This window comes from Corvus kubaryi, unplaced genomic scaffold (assembly GCF_017639235.1).
Source record: "Corvus kubaryi isolate FWS band 111438036 unplaced genomic scaffold, C.kubaryi_AGA036_p1.0 37397, whole genome shotgun sequence".
NCBI classification, from domain to species: Eukaryota; Metazoa; Chordata; class Aves; order Passeriformes; family Corvidae; genus Corvus; species Corvus kubaryi.
Window position 1 is genome coordinate 11,616,311 of NW_024581136.1, and position 21,812 is coordinate 11,638,122.

General features: G+C 50.9%; 1 protein-coding gene and 1 long non-coding RNA gene across 3 annotated transcripts; one reads left to right on the forward strand and one right to left on the reverse strand.

The window, feature by feature from the left end:
- The first annotated feature begins 1,764 nt into the window (after positions 1 to 1,764).
- Positions 1,765 to 20,239, forward strand: TFRC (transferrin receptor). 2 transcript variants are annotated; one of them, XM_042042042.1, is made up of 19 exons: positions 3,812 to 3,910; positions 5,437 to 5,507; positions 7,491 to 7,704; positions 8,301 to 8,520; positions 8,716 to 8,859; positions 9,590 to 9,689; positions 10,051 to 10,173; positions 11,410 to 11,505; positions 11,662 to 11,801; positions 12,168 to 12,337; positions 12,650 to 12,769; positions 13,371 to 13,456; positions 13,572 to 13,635; positions 13,964 to 14,031; positions 14,398 to 14,465; positions 14,843 to 14,924; positions 15,826 to 16,050; positions 16,511 to 16,651; positions 16,933 to 20,239. In XM_042042042.1, the coding sequence occupies exons 2-19, from the start codon at positions 5,475 to 5,477 to the stop codon at positions 17,173 to 17,175; spliced, it is 2,337 nt and encodes a 778-aa protein (XP_041897976.1). In that variant the 5' UTR covers positions 3,812 to 3,910; positions 5,437 to 5,474; the 3' UTR covers positions 17,176 to 20,239. The 2 variants fall into 2 exon arrangements, with proteins under 2 accessions (XP_041897977.1, XP_041897976.1); XM_042042043.1 differs by lacking the exons at positions 3,812 to 3,910; positions 5,437 to 5,507 and adding an exon at positions 1,765 to 2,048.
- Positions 19,915 to 21,595, reverse strand: LOC121670983. Its single transcript, XR_006018351.1, has 2 exons — positions 21,228 to 21,595; positions 19,915 to 21,115 (listed from the first exon to the last, which is right to left on the reverse strand). It is a non-coding gene; the product is annotated as an uncharacterized LOC121670983 (long non-coding RNA).
- Between the last annotated feature and the right edge of the window lie 217 nt (positions 21,596 to 21,812).

The following is a 21,812-nucleotide window of genomic DNA, read 5'->3' on the forward strand; positions in this document are numbered from 1 at the left end:
TGCCAGTTCTGGCCACAATCCTTCCTCAGCCTGCATGGCAGCACGTGTCAGGACTGTGGCCAAGGGGCAACTGCTCCCAAGCATGGCTGTGTGTGCCTGGATTGCTGGGAGAGAGCAGGATGGAATGACATCTTCCAAGGCAGCATGATGGCTTTTCCTGAAACGGTCATACCCAACTAGTTCACCCACTTTTTGTCAGGGCAATTAAGAAATGCAACAGCAAAGGCCAAAACACGTGGTCTTCTGGAGGATGGGGGTACTCATGGTGTTGTGAAATTCTTGGCTATTGCACTCTTGGCTTGGTGAGACTGGAGCAGAGAGAGCAGGCTCTCCTGGGAGCCATGCCTGCCAGCCCTAACCTGGAAGGTTAGGGTAGTAGAGGGGTTGCAGCATGATTCTGACACAAAAAAAGCCTAGATTTCACAGCTTCTTGGGACCTGTAATAGCTGACTGCACTCCAGTGCAATCCATGAGTTGATCAGGGCATACAGACAGAGTATCCCTCAAACCTGCTCCCAGGAAGGCAGGAGCTAGCACTGCCACTCCTCTGAGTGGCTGGGATCCAGAGGAAGCAGTTGCCATTCAGGGCAGAAGATCAAAGTCTCTCTTTTGTCCCCAGATATCTGTTGCCTCTCTGCCTCTACACCCTGGGGTGCCTGGAATGCCCCACAGCCCCTGTCCCATGGAGTGCACAGCCAATGGGAGCCCTATAACTACCTCCCACCCCATAGGCCACTGCATGTCCCACAACCTTTGGCCTCAGCCCAACAGCACATCCAACTTAGCACCACACCGTAGCATTTAGTTCTTGGCTTTCCCATCCCTTCCAGACTGAAGAGCCATGTTAGTTGCAGTATTTCTTCCCATAGAAGTGTTCAAGTCACCTCACAACATCATTCGTGATAAGATGCTGGCAAAGCAGATTTTCACAGAATAATCTGAGTTGGAAGGGACCAAAAATAACCAGCAAATCCAACCCTTAAGTGAATGGCCTATGCAGGGATCAAACCCACAACCTTAACCTTACTAGCACCATGCTCTAACCAGCTAACCTCAGAGCTGCATGTGTTTTGGCTGCTTTTAAATTGCCTTATCATGGGTCACACAACTGGTCACACGAGGGTCAGCTATGCTGCAAAACTGAAGTGAAACCATATTTTCCTTCCCACATTTTGATCTCATGTTCTCAGCATGAATCCCAGAGGAAGAACACTGTCACATCATGAGATATGGTACAAAAGAATGCAGAGTCATTTGAGTCAAGTCAGAGGACTCACAAGCCCCCCAGGAGTTCAGAGGACACGAGGACATCTCCTAAAATAACCAAGTCAGGCCACAATGAGAAGGAACACCCTGATGCTGGGAAGACAGATCAGAAGTCAGCAGTTACCAATCCTACATGCTCTATCCTCTTCATCTATTTCCCAGCTTTTACTTTCTGCTCCTTGTGAGGATTTTTGGCTGGACTGGGCAGCCTGAGCACCTGGGCTCAGCATCGCCAGCAGTACAGGCACCGCTGTGTGAACAACAGGTGTCCCTGAGAGAGGTGGCACCAGCCACCAAGCACCGATAGCCAGCCAACTCCCAACCACCTGTAAGGTGAAGGGTGCTCCACTGCTCAGGGGTACACAGCACTGCCTTTGAAGAACTCTCATTTTAAGGTATTTCACTGCCAACACCAGCTGAGGTGCAAAAATATCTGAGTTTCTAGAATGTCAGCTTTCTTCTCTTTTTCTCGGCACGTGTAGAAATGGGGAACTGACTGCTCAGCGCACGCACGTTGTGAGAGGGAACGGAAAACACCTGCAGCGAGTCTCTGCCAGGGCAGGTCGGGGCTGGCGCGGCGGAGCACCTCCCCTCCTGTAGCCGGAAGGGGGGCACCCAGAACGGTGGCCAGGGGGAGGAATAAATCCGACTGCCGCCTTCCTTGCCTGCGTTGCGGCATTGCTCCAGGGAACGTCCCGAGCCTGAGCTCTCCTGCAGGTGTCCCTCCTTCGGCGGGACCTCGGTGTGGAATCGCTGCCCTGCGCCTGGCACGGTGTGCACAGGTAAAGGCGCTGCTGGAAGGTGAGGGCTTGGCGGGGGGAGCTCAGGAGGAGCATAAAAAACAGGGCGGAGCTGGGACTGCTTTCCCCGGCTTACACTTTCCTGAGCTGCAGGCTGTATCCAGACTGTTGCGGTGAGAAATGATCAGAGGATCCAGCTTGCAGGACTGATCTAAACTCTTTCTGAACCCTCTTACACCTTGGGCTTCCACCAAGGCAGCCACCAGCACCATGTCCCACGGTTCAGTCACACGCCAAGTGACAATAGTTTTCCCTCCTGTGACTGGCATCACCACAGCTGCGGAGGGATGAACCTGGAGAAGAGAAAGCCTGGGCACTGGAGCCTGGCTCAGACTTCCTCTGCTAAACAGAACTGGCAGGTCCACCAGCACGTCTTGCTTGAGAGACGCTTTACAGACTTGTCTCCAGACTGCCACGCTGAATTTCAGGTCTAGTTAATCCCCCCTCTATCAGAGCAGGAATGTATTGCTTTTCACCAAACATAATCCTCTTTGCAATCATGTGTTCTGCCAAACTACAAACTTTCTGCTCCTATCCTTCTTTCCTGGGAGAGGATTTGAGGCAATAATCCGGGCCTACTGATTTATTTTTCTAATGAGCAAGGGACAAACGAGCACAGTACTGCAGAACATGCGCACACACGAACCTTGAAGCGTTCCCTAGTTGTGACATGCTTTTGAGGGATGCCCTGAGCTGAAGGACTGAGGCTGGAAGTAGTGACTTGCTCTCACAGTGGGCCACAGGCAGCCTGTGTCCTGATGTGGGCTGTCCATACTTCTTGTGTTTAGGGGCTGGAAGTCATAATACCTACCATGCTTCCCATCGTACAAATAAAATAGCAATCTGTGCAGCTCAACACAAAAGAAAGGCACCCCGGGCATCTCTGCCCATTCAGATCTAAAAAGGCAGCCCTGAGCATGTGTGACTTGCTGGGACCTGAGGATGCTGAGAGCTTCCCAAGCCAGAGCAAGTCCTGTGTCTGGTTTGCACCACCCAGGGAGGAAAATATTTTTCCTGCCCTCATCCCTCAAAATGCTGAGAGAGTGGGAATGCTGAATCTGTGACCTGCTCCTTCTTCTACTGCGGTACGAGCATGCCTTCCCACAAAGGGGTGTTAACCTCATCTCCCTGCCTCACTTTCAGCCCTTCCTGAGGGGAAGCTGAGACTTGGTGTGCACCCAGTGAAACACTTGCCACTTGGCAAGTGGCTCGTACCAAGGGCACCTAAAGGCAATTTATAAAGAATGCAGTTTCATTCTTTATAAAGGAATGAGGTCATCGTGAGGAGGGAACCACTCTCTTCTACCATGCCTACAGAGAGAGTACTAGAGGAAATGGCCTTTAGCTGAGATGGGAGATTCAGACTAGGTATTAGAAATTTTTTTTCCCTGTTGGGGTGGTCAGGCACTGGAATAGGTTTCCTAGAGAGGTGATGGGGTCACCCTGCAAGTGTTTACGAGGTGCCTGGATCTGGTACTGGATCACACGGTTTAATGGTTTAGGGGTTATGGGGATGGTGCTGGGTTGATGGCTGGACTGGATGACCTTGGAGGTGTCTTCTATGATTCTGCGCTTCCTTACGCTCGCAGGGCCAGGCAGGGCACGCAGGAGCCACACGCCCGAGCCCGTGGGGGAGCTGTGCGGGCAGCGGACCGCAGACCCGCATCAGCAGCAAAGGCGCAGCAGGGACGTGCCCGCGGCTCCGTGCTGGGTGGAGGGGAGCGGGGAGGCGGGGCCAGTGTGGCGAAAAATGATCGCGCTCGGCGATTGGCCGGGCCTGCGCCGGGCTGCAAAGGGCGCACACGGCACGGCCGCTCAGTTGAGCCGGCGCGGCGGCGGAGCGGGTGAGCGGGCGCGGGAGGCCGGGAAGCGGGGCGGGATGGACGGGCGGGAGGCGGGAGAGAGAGAGAGAGAGGGAGGGAGGGAGGCGGTGGCGCAGGGGCGATGGCAGGGGCGATGGCAGGCGCAGGGGCCCCGGGCGGCGGCACGCGGCCGCGTCGCATGCGGCAGTGCCCGCTGACCTTGGCGGGGAGCGCAGAGCGGCCCCGCCGCCGCCGCGGCCCCGCACGTCTCCCACGGCGGGCACGGGGGAGACGTGCCCGCGGCCGGCAGCGTATCGCCCGCGCCGCTTATCTGGGGCACCGCAGCCGGGCCCTGTTCGCGATACCGGGGCCGCCCATCCCTGTGGGGCGGCTGCTCAAACGTGCTCGCTTTTCTCTCTCTCTTTTTTTTTTTTTCGCCTTATTTCTGAACGATTGGGGCCTGGCCGCAGGGGCTCGGGGAGACATCGCGCACCCGGCCAGCATCCCTACCAGGTGCGCTGGCCGCAGGCCCTTTGTGCTTCCCTGCGTCTTCCCGGGTTTGCTTCTAGCGACCTTTCCATCTGCTCAGTCCACTCGTGCCCTGGTGGGAGCCTGCGGCCTCAGGTTGTCACTTGGGAAAGGCTTCTCAAATCTGTCGGTGTTTCACTGCCATGTGTTCTTCCCCTAAATAAAAGGTGAAATAAGCAATGGCCACTATTAACCTTTGCTGTCCAAATAAAACCTTGCAGAGCTCCCAGGTGTAGAGCTAATCCACGTGCACCTGAAGAGCAGAGCCATTTCTTAGCAGCACTGCTTCAGGGCATACTGGGGTTGCTTACTCCCAACCTCAACACCTGTCTAGTCATTCACTAAATTACAAACATTTTTCACGAAGAAATGGAGAAGTAAATAAGTTACAGTTTAGCTTTCAGATATGTTCGCTGTTTACAGAGAAGTTAAGATTTTAACAGTTGCTGAAATGAATTTGGGGAGATGCTCTTAGCAATTTTCAGAGACTTTTCAAAACAGAAATTGCCTTCATAAAGTGGTAGAGAACATAGCCATCTAGGCGGGATGTTCGTATTAGAAGTGTTTTATCAGGGTTGGAGTTTGTGCTGCTTTGCCTTATGGCCTTGTGCCACTTCTCTCTTCCAGCTGGACTCTTCCTGTCATTGAGACAGACCCCAGGAACTTTAGATATCTAGAGGCCATTGTCACAGCTGAGTAAATGCTTCTTGCCAGCACTCACTGAGTTGAGATGTCCCCGCCATTAATAAGACCCTTGGCTGAACTTAGCCACTGGAGACTGTATTCCTCATTTGTACACATTTCACTATGCCCAAAGCTCAAAGAAAGAGTTGATGTGTTCATTGGAGCTTATAATTGCTGTGGGAACTTTTAGGTTGCATTGAAGGTTGATGGAGGTTCACCAACATAGTGACTTAGGTGGAAGTATGCACAGAAAATCCATGGGCAAGCAGTGCACTATTGGCAGTGACTGGCTTCAGGTGTGTAACAGAGGGGCAGGGGAACAGCCTGACCTGACTTGTTATATTCTGAACTTCTAGGGCTTTGGTAAAGTTGGTTTGCATTCATCCAGAAGGCAATGGACCATGCCAGAGCAGCAATCTCTAACTTGGTAAGACGTAGTACCCCAATGTTGTTTGTCTCTTGGTGCACTGACAATACTGCAGAAGAAAGGTTCAACAACATCCGTGTATGAGATTGTATAATATTATTTTTATACTTTTTCCATGTTGTTTGTTATCTATTTGAACATACACTGGTTGTAGAATTGAATATAGCTATCCTGTGCAACAGGTGGCTGTGTTGATGGAACTGTATGAAAGATATTTGATCAGTAGTGAGCTATATTTATTCAAAAAAATATCACTCCTTATCAGTAGTGGAGAAGATGATGAATCCAAAGCAGCGTTAGATGCTGCTGTGTGGCTGGTGAGCCAAATGTCACTGCAAGTAGCTGGCCATGATAAGGAAGTGGCTCAAGTGGCTCATTGCTGGTGGGGTTATCATTAACTGCTATCATGTCTTGGGTCTCTCAGAAAACTGGTAAGAAAGGGGGGGGGGGGGGCGGGTCTTGAACAAAGTTGCAGAGGGAAGTGCTGCAGAGGAAGCCATTCAAATGCTACTGGGACAGTCAACATGTGTTCTATTGTTACTTGGGAGGTGGGAATTCAACCTCAAGTCCAGCTTTTGAAAGCAACCTGTGCTTGAAACAAATGTGCAGGAGGAGGGACTTCTGAACTTGTTCAGCCAAGCCTGCCAGTCCTAGAGAGCTTGGATTGTGAAATGACCCGAGGCTAGGACTGTGAGTGTGGTGGTTTGGTCTCTGAACAAGAATGGAGGATATGTGGGGTTGGGGCATGTTCTCTGTGTGAGGACATGCCTCAAGTGTGAGGGAAGCCAAGCTGTGGAGCAGCTGAGCAGGGGAGAGTGTTAGGACAGACTGCAGTGCTGCCCTTTCCAAAATCTGAGCAGGCAGTCACTTCATTGTGGGCAGCGTGGGCCAGAGTGGAACTGCAGGTCTGAAATGACATTGGTTTCTTTTGCCCAAGCAAGCAGATATCTGGTCTCTTCACTTCCAGCTCTAACATATAGTTTGAGAGTGAGCTGAGAACTGTGGATGAGCTGCTGAGCTTGTAACAGGGCTTGTGTGCTTGTCACCAGCTGCTTCTCCAGTACAGAGGAGAGGGCTGCAGGAGTGCTGCTCCCAAAGCTACTCCTTTGGCCTTTTACCAGTCTCACTCCACTCTCCAGCACAACCAGGCAATTTCAGCGTCTCTAATGGAAGCTGAGTGGTTCAGCCAGTGCCTGGCTATGCCAGGAATTGAGTTAATCTGAGCAGCTGCCTTGTCCACGGGCTGCTGTTCTGTGGGAGGCCGTGCCTTGCACCTGTTTAGGAAAGTGGGCTCCAGACTGGAAGCTCTGCTGGGGCAGTGGTAAAAACCTGTCAAACAGTGCTAGTTGTTGGTGGGTGCAAGAGGCGTAGCCTCAGCTTTCACATTAGCTGAGGTAGCACGGTGCCCATGGGTCATCTCTCTTCAGCCCAGCTGCTTTGTAACACTACCAGTAGTGTAATTTAAGGGTAGCCTTAGGCAGTTTAATACAAAATTATCTGGGTGCTGCATGAGAGTATTTACATCAAAGTGGATGTGGCTCAAAGGCACAGCCATGGACGGTTGCCTTCCCTTTCCCCTGTCTTCATCAAAGTGCAAGTTGTACTCATTGAAGTCAGATCTGTGTTCTGCTGATTAAGACCAGGAGTTTCTGTTTGACTCAACCTCAGCCATGGGGTCACGTGGGAAATGCCAATGCCATTGGCTGCTTCATATCTGTAACAGACTCCAGGCTAAACTCCGATCAGTGTGGCTCCAAACTTGTGCAGGGTAAATGGAATCTAAATAGACTCTGGAGACCCTGACTGGGTCAGAGTCTTAACTGTGTTTAAAGCATCCAGCTTGACTTACTGACAGACCAAACACTCCCTGCACTAGGGCAGCTGTAGATGGACAAGCAGTGTTCGGGCTGGAGCACAGGTGCAGCTGGCTGCAAGGACTGTAGGCTGGTGGAGCCAACTCTTCCATCACATCTTTCCACACAGTTTGGTGGTGAGCCAACGTCATACACACGCTTCAGCATTGCCCGGCAAATGGATGGAGACAACAGCCACGTGGAGATGAAGCTGGCTGCTGATGATGAGGAAGGAGGGGAAATTGGGAGACCAGAGCACCTGCATGCCAGCATGTCTCCTCCACGGAGGAATGGCAAGAACCTCTGCTTCATAGTCATGGCAGCTGTCCTCCTCCTTTTGATTGGTAAGGAAGGGTGGGAGGCAGCTGCATGAAGTGGACTCTGGTATTGTATGTAATCCAAGGCTGTTAAATTTGAATCTGTATTGTTTTGGGTGATAATTCAACAACTGGGATCCAGGCTGGAGCCTCTTATCACTAAATATGTCTAGCTCAGACTTAAGGTACAGCACTGGCACAAAGAATTGTGGCGTTTGACAGTGGAACTGTGACTTAGCTAAAGGGAAAACTGGTCCATGTGGAAGTTTGGTTTTCCCTCCATTAACGCCTAACACTTCTGTAGAGATGTGGCTCAACAGATGAGTAAAGCCTTTGGTACTTGTCTCTTAAGGATTTTAACACTGCCATTGGCCGAAAGTGAGCATTCTCCTTCCCAAGTGATGCTGGAGGGACTCTGCCAAGTGCAAGATCAGATTTACAGTGCCCCTTAAAACATGCCAGCTCAGGCAAAATGTCAGGCTGCATAATTCTGTCTGTCCTTGGGTAAGCCAGCTTGTCAAAAATGGTGTGAGAGCAGATGCATCTTAACTGTGGAGCTGTGTGGTGGGGGGCTGGTTCAGTCATCTTTCTGCAGCACAAAGAAATACCTGTTCTGTCCACAGGGTTTCTCATCGGCTACTTGAGTTACCGTGGACGAATGCAGAGGGTTAACAGGTGTCTGGATGGAAGTGGCAACTGTGAGATGACTCCTACTGCATCTTACTTCTCAGATGATGGAACAGAGGAGGAAGAGGTTCCTGTACCACGTATCTTATACTGGCCTGAACTCAGAAACATGTTGTCAGCTAAACTGTCAGCTGTGCATCTTGAGGCCAACCTGAGGTAACAGTTCCAGAAAGCTTAGCTAGAGCTTTGAGAGAGGTACGGCCTGTGAGCAGAACTCGAGCTCATTTGCAGAACAAGGGCCTTACAGGTGATGTAGGGTGGGGTGTGTTAAACACAGGCTTAAATGGCTTTGCAGGCTGCAGTGCAACCTGGTGCTGTAGCCTAAGCTGCATGTATATCTGTTACCTACAGGCAAAGAGAAGGTAAGAATTCTTTTGAAGCTGGCAAGTTTGAAGACGAGACCACTGCCAGCTACATTCATGACCAGTTCACCAGCTTCCGCTTGGATGATGTGTGGAATGATGAGCACTACATCAGGCTGCAGGATAAAGGCAGGTACGTTAATGAAGAGATGCACATCTCTTCCATATAGCATGGATACCCGCAGTCTTGAGCAAACGTGATTTCTGCTTAAAATGATGTGAAAATTGTGAGCTAGTTATCACTCTCCAAAGATGACCTCAATCCAGCCAAGCAATAACTGCTCCTGCCTCTTCTCAGGCTTTCTAAATCCAGAGGGTCTAGTAGCAGCACTCTGGATGTTTCCTGGGGCAGCTGTTTCCTCCAAGTGTGCTTAGGAATTGGAGAGAAAACAAACTTGAGTAAAAACTCAGCTGAAAGGCAGATTCCCTGTATCTAAAACTGCTAGCACAGGCCACTCTGTCTTGTCACCCAGACAGGGCTGCACACCTGGTAGTGGCTCCTCCAGTAGCTCAGGAGGGTGTCAGCAGTCACTGTGTTGTCTGACAGCTCACACCCTCATGTCTTACTTGGCCTTTTTGTCAGGGGAAATGAGTTTGCTTAGCTTCTCTTAGGAGGTGACTGAGAGACTTGGAAGCAGAGATTCTTTCTACTACTTGTCTTAGAAATCAGCCTTTGTTAATGTCTCTGACCAACTCCAGAGATTCTTGCATGGGTATTGGGATGAGTCTGCCTGTTTCAGGCTCTGTTGACTTGATCAGAATTGTTAGAGCACAAACTGAATACACTCAGAATACTGACTCAGAATACTGAGTTAATTAAATTGTTGTATGAGAGTATAATGCTGTCTCTTTACATTTAACAGTAGCAACAACCAAGTGTTCATTATAGAAAATGGTGGTCCAGAAGAGTTACTGGAGAGTCCTGATGCATATGTGGCATACAGCAAGAGCGACACAGTTACTGTAAGTGACTCCAGGAGGATCCTGGAAATGTGTCTGCATGCGTAGAAAAATGTGTCCAAAATAAGTCCCTTTAAGATGCGGAGTGTATAAAGCCCTCCCCAGTTAAGAGAGCTGGGGTGGGTGGTCACAGTGGGGAGAGGAGTGGGCCCATGTATTCTTACTGCAGCAAGATGCAGGAGTAACTTTAAACTTCCCTGCTGGGATCCAGACAGAACCTTGGCAGAAGTGCTGCTCCAACAGGCATGTTGGACAGGATCAGTTTACATTGCTGAGCTTCAGCTCCCTACTGTTAACAGTAAGCTGTTTCAGGTGTCTTACTGACCTAGGACTGCTGCATTCATAACCAGTGTTTCTATTCCAGGGCAAACCCATCTATGTGAACTATGGACGGAAAGAGGACTTTCAGCAGATACGAAATACGGGTGTTCCAATGAATGGGACTATAATCATCTTCAGAGCTGGAAAAATAACCCTTGCTGAGAAGGTAAGCAGTGGCTGCCCCACAGGCTGGCCATACCTGGCAACAGGAAGCTATGCTTCCTAGTCTTTGAGGCACAGAGGTATGTCTTTCTTCAGGTGTGTAGAACTCATGTATGTAGGATTGTTCTGCAGGCCTGGTCTTGCTTGTTTGCACTAAGGCTCCACGTGCAGGTCTGGACACTGAGGCTGAGCAGAGCTTGTTACTGTTCATGGTGCCATTCTTCTTGGCCTCGGGCAATTTGCTGGAACAACCAGGACTCTGGAGTGGTGGGGCTGGGAGGCAGAGGGAGGCAGCCTGGGAGCACCAGGATGCAGAGCTGGCTAATATCACTAGATACAGCCATAAGGCTGCAAGAAGCAGGACAGCCTTGCCTCCAGGCCACCTCTTGCTGCTGTAGCCAGATACTTTCAAAGCTTGGCTGCAGTGTCTCACTTGGGCCCTTGCTGACTGTTCCCTTGGACCAAGTGGCAGTGCTGGCACTGTGTGTCCAGCTGGTGGCCTTGCATGCTGCTGTAGTGTTCCCTCTGTAAAGAATAGAACCAAATAGCCAAGCAGCCTAAAGGATCCAAGTGCTTCTGTATGCAAGCCTGTTCCGTATCTGACCAGAGCTGCCCCTCAGATGGGTGCTCCTGGCGGGGCTGGGGCACAGGACCCTCTGCAGTTGGACTCAGCCTGTCTGCAGGCATCTGACACAGGCAGTGTTGGAAAGTGCTTCCGAGAAGTGTGGTCACTGATTCTCCAATCCCATTCCCACTTTTCAAACTGGTGTCTAGCCTTGCAAGAGTGTTTGTACCAGTGGCGTACCAGAGCTGGGTTGTTGGTGTGTTAAACAGGGACCTGGCTGGTCCACTCTTCCTCCATTTTCCATGTGAAGATGAGTCTCCAGTGGCTGCTTGTCTTGAAACTAACCTCATTTTGGGAAAACAGAGGGAGGATAATCAAAATTAAATAATATTAAATTTTAAGGTGCTCCAAGGAGCAAGTATAAGCTGAAGGAATCATAGACTGAAACACTGCACTGTGTGCTAACTGTTCAAAAGGATGTTAGACACAGTTTGTCTGGAGCAGGGCTGAGCTGCTAGGATTTAGCTGCCTTATGTATCTGTCAGGTAGCTGTTAAAATCTGTTGTGGAGTTGGGCACTGAGGAGCACAACCCTTCACACCATTACTCCATGTTCTTGCCTGGACTCCCCTTGCTTGCAGTACAGATGTGCAGTTAATGTTTCTCTTTGCTGCAGGCTGCAAATGCCAGAGAGGAAGGAGCAGTTGGTGCCCTGATGTACCTGGATCCCTCAGATTACAAGAAAACAGATTTGCTTGTCCCCTTTGGACATGTGAGTATGCAACTGGCTCCCCTGTTGCCAAGAACCTCTCTGGCTGTAGGCTGCAGGCTGGGGCAGTCCTGCAGGCCTCTGGCTCAGCAGTGCCCTTGTGTAGGTGAAAACTGTTGGACCCTGGTGAGACTTGAGGACTCCTCTTGCTTTTCACAGGCCCACCTTGGAACTGGAGACCCTTACACCCCAGGCTTCCCTTCTTTCAATCACACACAGTTCCCACCAGTGGAATCTTCTGGACTACCTCGCATTCCTGTTCAGACTATCTCTAGCCAAGCAGCAGCCGCACTGTTCAGGTAACCGTTTCTCCTGTCTGCAGGCTAAGGTGCTGTGGCCTCTTGCAGGAGTGAGGATGGTGTTGAGGTGCTGTGAGACAGAGCTCTCTGCTGCTCTCTGCTGTGTATGGCAGGGAGCGTGTTCTGGAACTAGCTGGAGAAGTGTCACTTGTCGGTGTCTCATGTCTTAAAGACTGAACTTAATCTAGATTTGGATTCCTCTCGGCCTCTGCATTCTACCCCTCCCCGCATAATTAGTGCAAGCTCTCTCCTAGGCAGGCCCTGAACAAGGTTGCACCTGCAGTTGCAGGTGTGCATTTTTCACACGATAGCTGAATGAGGTCAGAGCTGGATAATGAGTTTAAAGGATCTTCTTTTTTCTCTCAGAAAAATGGATGGAGAAAAATGCCTTGAGGAGTGGACATCTGGTATCATGGGATGTAAGGTGACAGTGAGCAGCAACAGCAAGATGACAGTGAAACTGGCCGTGAACAACGTTATGGTGGACAGGAAGATTCTGAACATCTTTGGTGTTATCAAGGGATTTGAAGAACCAGGTAACAGCAGCTGCATTGTGGCTCAATCTTGAGAGGAACCCTTCCTCTTCTGTGGTCATTGGAATGTGACAGCTGCTCCCAGACAGACAACAGTTCTTTCTCGGCAGAACCAAGGCCTTCCCCTGAGGATCAAAGAGAAATCTGAACTGTGCTGCCAGGGAAAGGCTAAATGAAAGGACTCAGTGTGCCAGATTCAGGGATCAGACTGCAGAGACTCTCTTCCTAGTACAGAAGCTGAAAGCTGCTCTTCTCATAAGTGGCTTTTGCAATCTGAAGCTTGCAGCTCAGGTCTTGATCTTGTCTCCTTTACAGATCGGTACGTTGTGCTCGGAGCCCAGAGAGACTCCTGGGGGCCAGGAGCGGCCAAGGCTGGCGTTGGCACTGCCATCTTGTTGGAACTTGCCCGTGTGATCTCGGACATGGTGAAAAATGGTAAATATTTGTGAACAAAAGCATGACGGTGGGAGGTGATGCAGGTCTAGCTCTGTGTGTGTTAACACTGGAAAGCCTAATTGCAAAGCAGTCCTTTAGAAGGTGTAGGGAATCTGAGAAAGCTTCCTGAGAAGCTGTTACTTGTCTAATACATCTTGTCTGCAGTGAGCACTCACTTCCAAGGGACTGCCTGCCTGTATCTGGTATGGCTCAAATACAAGAGTGTCCTTGGATAACACATGACGCAAACCTTAAACTTGAGCTGTCTGTTGGACAGCCAGGCCTGAAGTGGGAAAACTCTGAAGTGTCTGACCAGCTGGAGCAGTGGGGACTGCATGGTGGCACTTAGTATGAGCACACTTGTCTCCAGGGTTAATTTTGGGCTCAGGCTGCTAAACAAAACAGGATGGAAATGCAGACAGCATTGTTCTCCTGCGCAGTTCTGCAGCACGTGGGGGCAGGGTACAGTGTCCATGCAGTGTGCACATTTCTCTGCAGCAGCGCTGTCTCAGGAGCGGGCAATTCATCATCCCAGGCCCGCAGTGCTAATCTGCATCTCCATGGGGGAAGGGCAGACATCTCAGTCTCTCTCTCTTTACAGATGACTACAAACCACGGCGCAGCATTATCTTTGCTAGCTGGAGTGCGGGAGAGTACGGAGCTGTGGGTGCTACCGAGTGGCTGGAGGTATTGTCTGTTTAATAGAATTCTGCAGGATGGCTGTGCAGTTATTCCTGTGCATTAAACATCTCAGTGTTGACTTGCTGCTGCTCATCTTATTAAAATGCTCGTTTTGTTCTAGGGGTACGCCACCACGCTGCATGCCAAAGCCTTCACTTACATCAACTTGGATACTGCAGTCCTGGGTAACCTGCTACTCTTTTGAGTTTCTCGAAATTGGGTGGGATTAGAATAGCTTGAACAGACATCCCTCTAGGAATGGGGGCTGTGCCAGAGGTGGCTGGTGGGTGCTTGGCTGAAGAATGGTGTGAGTCCATTTATTCTCCAGCTGTCATTGAAGCTGGAAGGCTGATACAGCCTAAGCCATGAGGAGTCAGCTCTGCTAAATTGCAGTAGACTGTCCTGTGCCTTTTGACGATCCTTTGGCAACTGTAGCTGTAGATCAGGGCTGGGCAGCTCTAGCAGTAGTGGTTGATTGTGCCACCATGTCAAATACCTTTTCATTTTTTGCAGGCTCCAAACATATAAAGATTTCTGCTAGCCCATTGCTCTACTCATTGCTGGAGACAACTATGAAGAGGGTGAGTTGAAGGGCCTTGGTCTGATCAAGGTGACTGTGGTTTTAGGAGGAACTGAAAGCAGACAGAGCTGTGCTGGGTCCCTTTCCCCACTGGATACCTTCTGAGGAGAAAGACCCATTTAGGAGAAAAACTTGGGATATTCTGAAGGGCCCTCTCTGAAATGAGCTGGGCTCTGGGAATTGCAGTTCACACATGAAAAATCTAAAATCAGCAAATGCCACAGTTCAGTGGCAGATGTGCCTGTGTGGAGAAAGGTCAGGGGAGCACACCTGCTTCTGGCATCTGCACAGCAGCATAAGCTCCAGGATGGACCTGGAAGCCCAAGCAGAGGTCGGAACAAGTGCACTGACTGTCATCTCTGTGCAGGTAAAGGACCCCACAATGGATTTGAGATACCTGTATAGCAGAGTTGGCTCTGACTGGGTAAAGAGCGTGTAAGTATTGTCATCCATCCCTTTGGGAAAGCAGATCTCCATAAAGGAGCAAACCTTATGGATTCTGTTTGAGTGTCATACTGCTGTCTGGGGTGGGCTCTACCTTCTGATGTGGGGTCAGGCAAGCATGAACGGTACAGCACTAACTGCTGCCCCAAGCTGGCTGAGGCAGCCCAGACACCTCCTTGTGGAACAAGAAGAGCCTTGTGCCAAGTCCAATGGAATGGACAAGTAGGTCCAGAGATTTGGTTGGGACTCTTTCAGTCTTGTCTGGACAGAGTAGTCCAGTTGGCTCAGAGCTTCAGTTGTAGAGCTTGTAGCTTTTCTCCTGGGCTACCCAAACCAGTTGGTAACTACTCAGTGCTTATCTTCTGCAGGGTTCCCCTTGATCTGGATAATGCAGCATTCCCTTTTCTGGCCTACTCAGGAATCCCAGTGGTTTCCTTTGGTTTCTACGATGTAAGTAACGTGTGCTTGCCTGGTGTGCCCATTCCACGCAGAGTGCTGTAAGGACATCTGCTCTCCAGGATGGCAGAGCACAAGGTGCTGTCCCAAGCTCACTCCCTCTGCGAGAGCCTCTCAGAGGGAGGAGGTGCAGACTCTGAACCTGGTGGCTGTGGCAGGACTTGCTGTCACAGCTGCTCCTGGGACAAGGCTGGCCTACAGTCTCCGTTGCAAAGTACTGAATACTTGCAGGTTTTTGGGGAGAGAGGTCACTTGCTTTTCTGGAGGCTCAGAATCCAAAGCTAAAAGCAGTAAGAAGATGTCAAGCTGTTGCTGCATCCATTGAAAGACTGTTCTACAGCCTACTGGTCACCAAGCAGAGGGCATTGTGGAAGCAATATCATTGCCCAGAGCAAGTACTACCTCAGGCTGTTCAGGTCTGCTGCTGCAGCAGCTTGGGGGTGACATCAGCCCAGCAGCCTGCAGGTGTGCAGCTGGGCGCCTTAGTGATAGCAGCTCCCTCTCTTAGGAATGCTTGGGGTTTGTTAGTGTCAGACTTGTTTCACAAAAATATTTGAGTTACCCTGACAGGAAGGGTTGGAGGCTGCTGCAAACACCAGACTGGGTGGTGAGATTTTCCCACCTATACTTCCGCAGTGAGCTCTGAGGGGGTAAATGTCTTTGGGTCTAAATAACAAGCAGAACATCTTGCTGGTTGCTGGAAGCTGTGAGGGATGAGAGCCAGGAGCTCCATTCCCTTCCCTGTGCTTTGGAGTTTTGCCACTTGAGTCTTTGCTCCTTAACAGCACAGGGAGATGGGATGTGGTAGAAGTAACAAGTAACCTGTGGCGGGGGATGAAAAAAGTCTTAACTGGAAAAGCATTCTTGGCTAACTCCAATACCTCTTTTCTTGTAGGAAGGTGATGAATATTCCTTTTTGGGCACTACTCAGGACACTTTGGCTAACCTGAAAGCGAAGACTGACAAGTTGTATCCTCTCATGCGTACTGCTGCAGAAGTTGCTGGACAAATAGCTCTCAGGCTGACCCATGATCATGAGCTCTTCCTAGACTTCGATAGATACAGTGAAGAATTGCTATCATTCCAGGAAAAGATTTTGCCCTTCGATTCCGAAGTGAAGGTAAGAAGGACTCTGAGTTCACCCTGATGATCATGGGGCCATGTGCTAATAAAGCCCTGTGCCAGTGGATACAGCAGGATGGATATCTTTCCCTTTTAGACATAAAAGGGTAGTGAAGTGTGATCAGAATTGATGTTCCTTATGGAGCAGTGCAGGCAGAGTAGCTGTGACAGACAGATTTAGCTGATCTGGCTGTTGTGAGCTCTTGAGGAAGTGGATGTGAACAGTTTCTTCTCTGGTTATCAATCACAGCATAGTGCAGCTTTGCATCTCATTTGCACCTCTGCTGAAAGTCTACAAGAAACTGTGGGTAGGGAGTGACCTCAGAAGAGCCTGCCAGGAACTTGTTCTGCTACTTGGCTAAACTGGCAAAAAAAACCCCCCAAAAAACAACACTTTCTTTTGGTAAGAGAGCAGCAAAAGAAGAAAATCAGGTTTGCTAACAGCTCCTCCCTTGCAGGCACTGGGGCTGACCTTGAAATGGCTGTTTTATGCCCGTGGAGACTTCCAGCGAGCTGCAGATGCACTGAGAAGAGACATCGCAAACAGTGACAGGGAAAACAGGATTGTCCGCAGATCCCTGAATGACAGGATGATGAAGGTGGGTATCTTCAACTGGTTTTTCTTCCTTCACAGAGGAAGAGAGTGCTGGCTGGGATGGGCCTTTCCCTAAGGGGCCATGGGCAGACTGGTGTCTCTTCCACTTGCTTAGTGGGAACGTGACAGTTCTGCACTTGCTCACGAGAGAGGGTCTGGCCCTTGCAGAGCTGCTGTGAGAAAGGGCTGAGTGGGGATCAGAGATCGGCAGCTTGTCTTGGGGCAGATAAGGAAAGAAAAACTTGGGAGGTGAGAGTATAACCCTAAATTTGCACCTCTACTCAGGTGGAATACGACTTCCTCTCCCCATACCTCTCACCAAAAGATGCTCCCTTCCGCCATATCTTCTTTGGCAAAGGCTCCCACACCCTGCAGAGTCTGCTGGAGAACCTGGAGCAGCTGGAAGTCAACAGGGACAGTGTGGATGTGAACAAGCTGAAAGAACAACTGGCCCTGGCGACCTGGACCATTAAAGGGGCTGCCAATGCTTTAGTGGGTGATATCTGGAACACGGACAACGAAATCTAGACACAGCAAACATCTGGATTACCCATCTAAGGTACAGGAGAGCTGTGTGCTCTCACAGGGAGCACAGCTTCCTTCCTGGCCCCAGCCCCAGCAGAGGGCCTTGCTGTGTAGATCTAGTTCCACCTGTAGCAACACACACAAACTCCCTGTACCTCAGATGAGGCATTGGCACAATTTTTAAATGGCAGCTTCCTGCAGACTTCCAGTACCTTATATATTGTGAAACCTAACCAAAATCCCCTGAAACCTAAGTGAAACCCACTCCCTAACATGGCATTACTTTCTTGTAGATATTCTGGCAACAAAATGTTTTTGACCAAAGTTGAGCCTAAAATTTAAATCTCACCTTGACAAATTCACAGGAGGCAGTTTTAAAGCAGTACTAAGATTACCATAAAGTCTCCTCTGACCAGGCTCCCGTCTAACCGCAGTCCAAACTGGTCATGTACAGCTGTTTATGGAGTTTCCTGCCTCCAGTGTACTTGAGCACTAAGAGCTCAGGTGTTTCCTGAACTGGTACCTTGAGTGGGGAGGACTCTCATCTATTCAGACTTTCAATTGTTGGCCACCTAAACCTAGTGACAAAACAGGGAATGAATTCCTCTGAACACTTGTAATGAGGATCCCTTCTCTTGACAGGAAGCTGCAGAGAGCTGCAGTTCAAAAATTAAACAATGTATTAATAGCCCGCATGTGCTGGATTACCAGCAAGCTCTGAAGTGCCCAGCCTGCCTTTACTCAACAGCAGGGTCCCAGTGACATCTTGCAGGCTTGCTTCTGCCAAGGCAGATATCAATACCCAGGGAAAATGACCCAAAGATTATCCAATGTCCCCTTTATATCCTCGGCTGGCACCTCAGTGAGTCCTGCAGCACTGAGAAATGGCTTTAGACTGGCACTTCAGACCTTGCTGCTCAGGGGCCTTGTGTGAAATCAAGTCTCTTGTTGGCCAAACCCTGTTTGACTGATGTCATTTTGCAGGTTGGCTCTTGTTTGGCACTGAGATATTTATTTCTTTATTTATTTATCAGTGACAGTGTTCACTATAAATGGTGTGTTTTTTTATAGAAGATAATTATCGGAAGCAGTGCCTTCCATAATTATGACAGTTATACTGTCGTTTTTGAATAAAGCAGCATCTGCTATTACAATCAAACATGATACTGGAACTTTGCATTTAAAATAATCAAAACAAGCCCCTCAAAAAGTTTGGAAAACTAGCAGTTAAGCTTTCTGTGGCAAAAACACCCCTCTGGAAGAAAACGAAGGTGCAAACCTGGTAGTGAGTCTCCAGGTTGCGCTCCAAAGTAATCCTTGAAATGCTGAAAACCTGGATGGAAATTCCAATACTAGAAATTTGGCTTCCTTGCAGGGTCTGTGCCCCTCTGTGGGCTTCAGACTTCTTTCTGCTCCCCCTTCTGGATGCCGTGTTGCTCTCACAGGGAGCGCAGCTTCCTTCCTGGCCCTAGCCCCAGCAGAGGGCCTTGCTGTGTAGCCCTAATTCCACCTGTGGCAACACACACAAACTCCCTGTACCTCAGATTAGGCATTGGCACGATTTTTAAGTGGCAGCTTCCTGCAAACTTCCAGTACCTTATGTATCATGAAACCTAACTGACATTATCGGGGGCAGTGTCTCCCATAATGTGTAAAGAACAAGGTAGTTTTTGCCTACCACAGTGTTATATCGGAGGCAGTGACCTCCATATGTTGCACTATGGGTGTACGTAATTATCGGGGACAGTGTTTCCCATAATTGTTCTATGCTTATCACGCAATGTCATCTGCGAAGCTTGATGGTTAGTATCTAACATGGATTAATTTCCTGCAGTCCTATTTTTTCACTCTCCTGTGGTGATGCAGATACGAATTTCAGTCTGTTATGTACATCCTTAGACTCTTCCTTCTCCATAGGCTGAACTGTTTCAAATAGCTGTGCTGTGTTGAATTGGCTTCCTGCCTCCAGTCACGGGAGTGGTGCTTGAGTGTTTAGTGGAAACTAGGCTAGTTAGACTGTGTGCTCTGTGGTGTAGTAAGCTTCCTTCAAATCAGTTACAAAGACCTGAGGAATTAAAGGTGAATGTAGGGCTTGGGGCTGACAGCTGTCTGGAGGGCTTTGGTCACTGCTCTGGATTGGGTGCACATAACACTTTGAGAGGCTGGCCTACTGTGGCACTGGGAGGGTGCTGGTGTGTGTGCACGGGCTGCTCACTCTCCAGTTCTGCCTGGAAATTCCAGTCTTGCCCCCTTGGGTATTGCATGGAGGGAGGAAAATCAGTGGCAGCTTTCTAATGGTGCCGCTCTGCTGTGTGACCCGAAACTGAGCACTGCTGATGTGTGACACCTGCTAAACTGTGCTGCCTGCTCCCAGTGGCTGTTGCTAGCCCTGTACTCTGCAGTTTGATCTGGCATTTAAACCTAACCTGCGGCTTAATTTTAACCTAAACTCTGCAGTTTGATCTGGCATTTAAACCTAACCTGAGTGAGTGGCCTCAGCCCCAGCAGTAGTCCTTGAGGGAAAGAACATTGTTCAGCTGGAGCTCCACAAGAAGTGGGAAGGGACCAGCCCCCAGCCTAGTTACTGAGCTCAGTGCTCACCAGCTTGGAGGGCTGGATTTTCATCTGTCTCTAGAAACCGGATGCCCAGGCTTGTGCAACTTGTTGCTCTTCCTTAACTTCTCTTAACTCTCTAACTTCTACAGCCCTGTCTGTGTTAGTGTTTCCTAGTGCCATTTCTCTGGATGGCATCTAAGAGCTGCTGTCTGGGAGTCCTCACTGTGGTGTTTGCATGCATCTTGATATCAGACTTAATCTTGTGCATTATAGCCAGCAGAGAGAGACAGAAGACAAAGCTTGTCTCCTGGCTAGGCAGCACAGCCGTGACTACTGCAATGTTGGGATGCCTTGCTCAGTGCTGGCATCTGACTTCTGTGGGGTGCTAAACTGTTTCTGGATTACCTGCTGTTTGCTTGAATAAAGTATTTTTGAAGCTTCAACACTCAGCTTCTCTTGTGGGGTTCTGGATTACCTGCTGTCTGCTTTAATAAAGATTTTGAAGCTTGAACATTCACCTTCTCTTGTGACTTCCTGCAGAGCCATGATGCTGTTGGGGCATTGTGGCTATGGGTGAGCTTGGGCAGCTGGAGAGGGGGGCTGTTATCCTGCTCCATCAGGGCTGGTACGTGGCAGCTCCACTACCACTTTGTTGATGTGCAGTAGCAAATCTGAACTTCACAGTGCTGCTCAGCTGAGTCCTGCCTCCTCACAGACAACTGGAATGAGGACTCTGGTAATGAGGTGGAGGAGCACAACTCTATGCAAGCCCCCAGACCTCCCCCTCCTTTCATGGCCATGTCCTACCTCCTTGCCTTTCCGTCACAGTGTTGACTCTGAAAAGCCTGCGGTGTACAGGTGAAGGATGGGAGAAGGAGCAAATGTCAGGTTTCCCCCTGGCTGTGGCCTTGCAGGTCTCTGCTGTTGAGAAGGTGGCTGGCCAGGCCTGTGGCTGGTTGTGTCCCAGGAAACCAGTACTGTCTCCTGCATTGTCCACGCTCTCTGTCATCCTGGAGGTCCCATGGGCCAAGGTACAAATACACAGGTGGAGACTGCTTAGAGCTCTGGGAGGGCAGGAGGTGCCTCCTCAGCCCCAGAGGCCTGCTCAGGTGCGACCCCAGGGGTTTGGGGGTCTGCATTTAAATATGGTCAGTTTCTCTCTGCTGTCCTCCCCCCTCCCTCATACTGCTCTCACCTTTCACCACATCCTGAGAAGTCACACTATTTGGGTGAGTGGCAGCTTCTCCAGGAGCCCAGCTCGAGCTTTATGGGCTGTCCCGGCATAGCTCTGGTCCCTCCTCTTCCCCCGGGGATGATTTACTTGTTGGAAGCACGTCGTTTCCCGCAGCTCCTGCCCGCGCCTGGCAGGGCTCTCTCCCTGCGGTAACTGAGCAAAGCGTCCCGAGAGGCCGGGCCGGGGCTGCGGGAGCCCTGCTGCGGCCGGGCAGCGCCAGCCCCGCCAGGGCAGAGGGAACGGGGAACAGCCCTTTCCAACTCACCTGGGAGCAGGCATTTGGGCAGCGCAGGGCAGCCCGCGTCCCCGGTGCAGCGGATCGGTCCCGGGGCCTGGCGCTGCTCCGTGGTGAGTCCGTCCGTGCGTCCATCCCCGTGCTCATCCATCCATCCATCCACTTGTCCGTCTGTCCGTCCTCACCCCCGCCGTTACGTAAAGCGGCGGGGCGGCGCCTTTAAGAGCGGGGCCGGGGGCGGGTCGGGGGCCGTCCGGGCTCCCGGCGGCGGCGGCGGCAGGAGGAGGCGCGGGGGGGCAGGAGGGGAGGAAGGGGCGGCGGAGTCGGAGCTCCGGAGCTCCAGCGGCGCGGCGCGGGGGGGCTTCCCCAGCGTGCGGGGCCGGGGCGGGGCCCGCCGCCGCGTGCACCATCCGGGGGCAGGGGGCGAGCGGGGCGCCAGGGGTGCCGGAGGGCGAGGGGCTGAGCCCGGCGGTGCCGGAGGGCGGTGGAGTGGCCCCGGGGGTGCAGGAGCAGGGGGGCTTCACCCGCGGCGTGCAGGAGGCGGGGCTGGGGGCGCTGCCCCGCGGCCAGGAGCTGGTGGCCGGCGGCGGGGAACCGAGGGGCGGCGGGGAACCG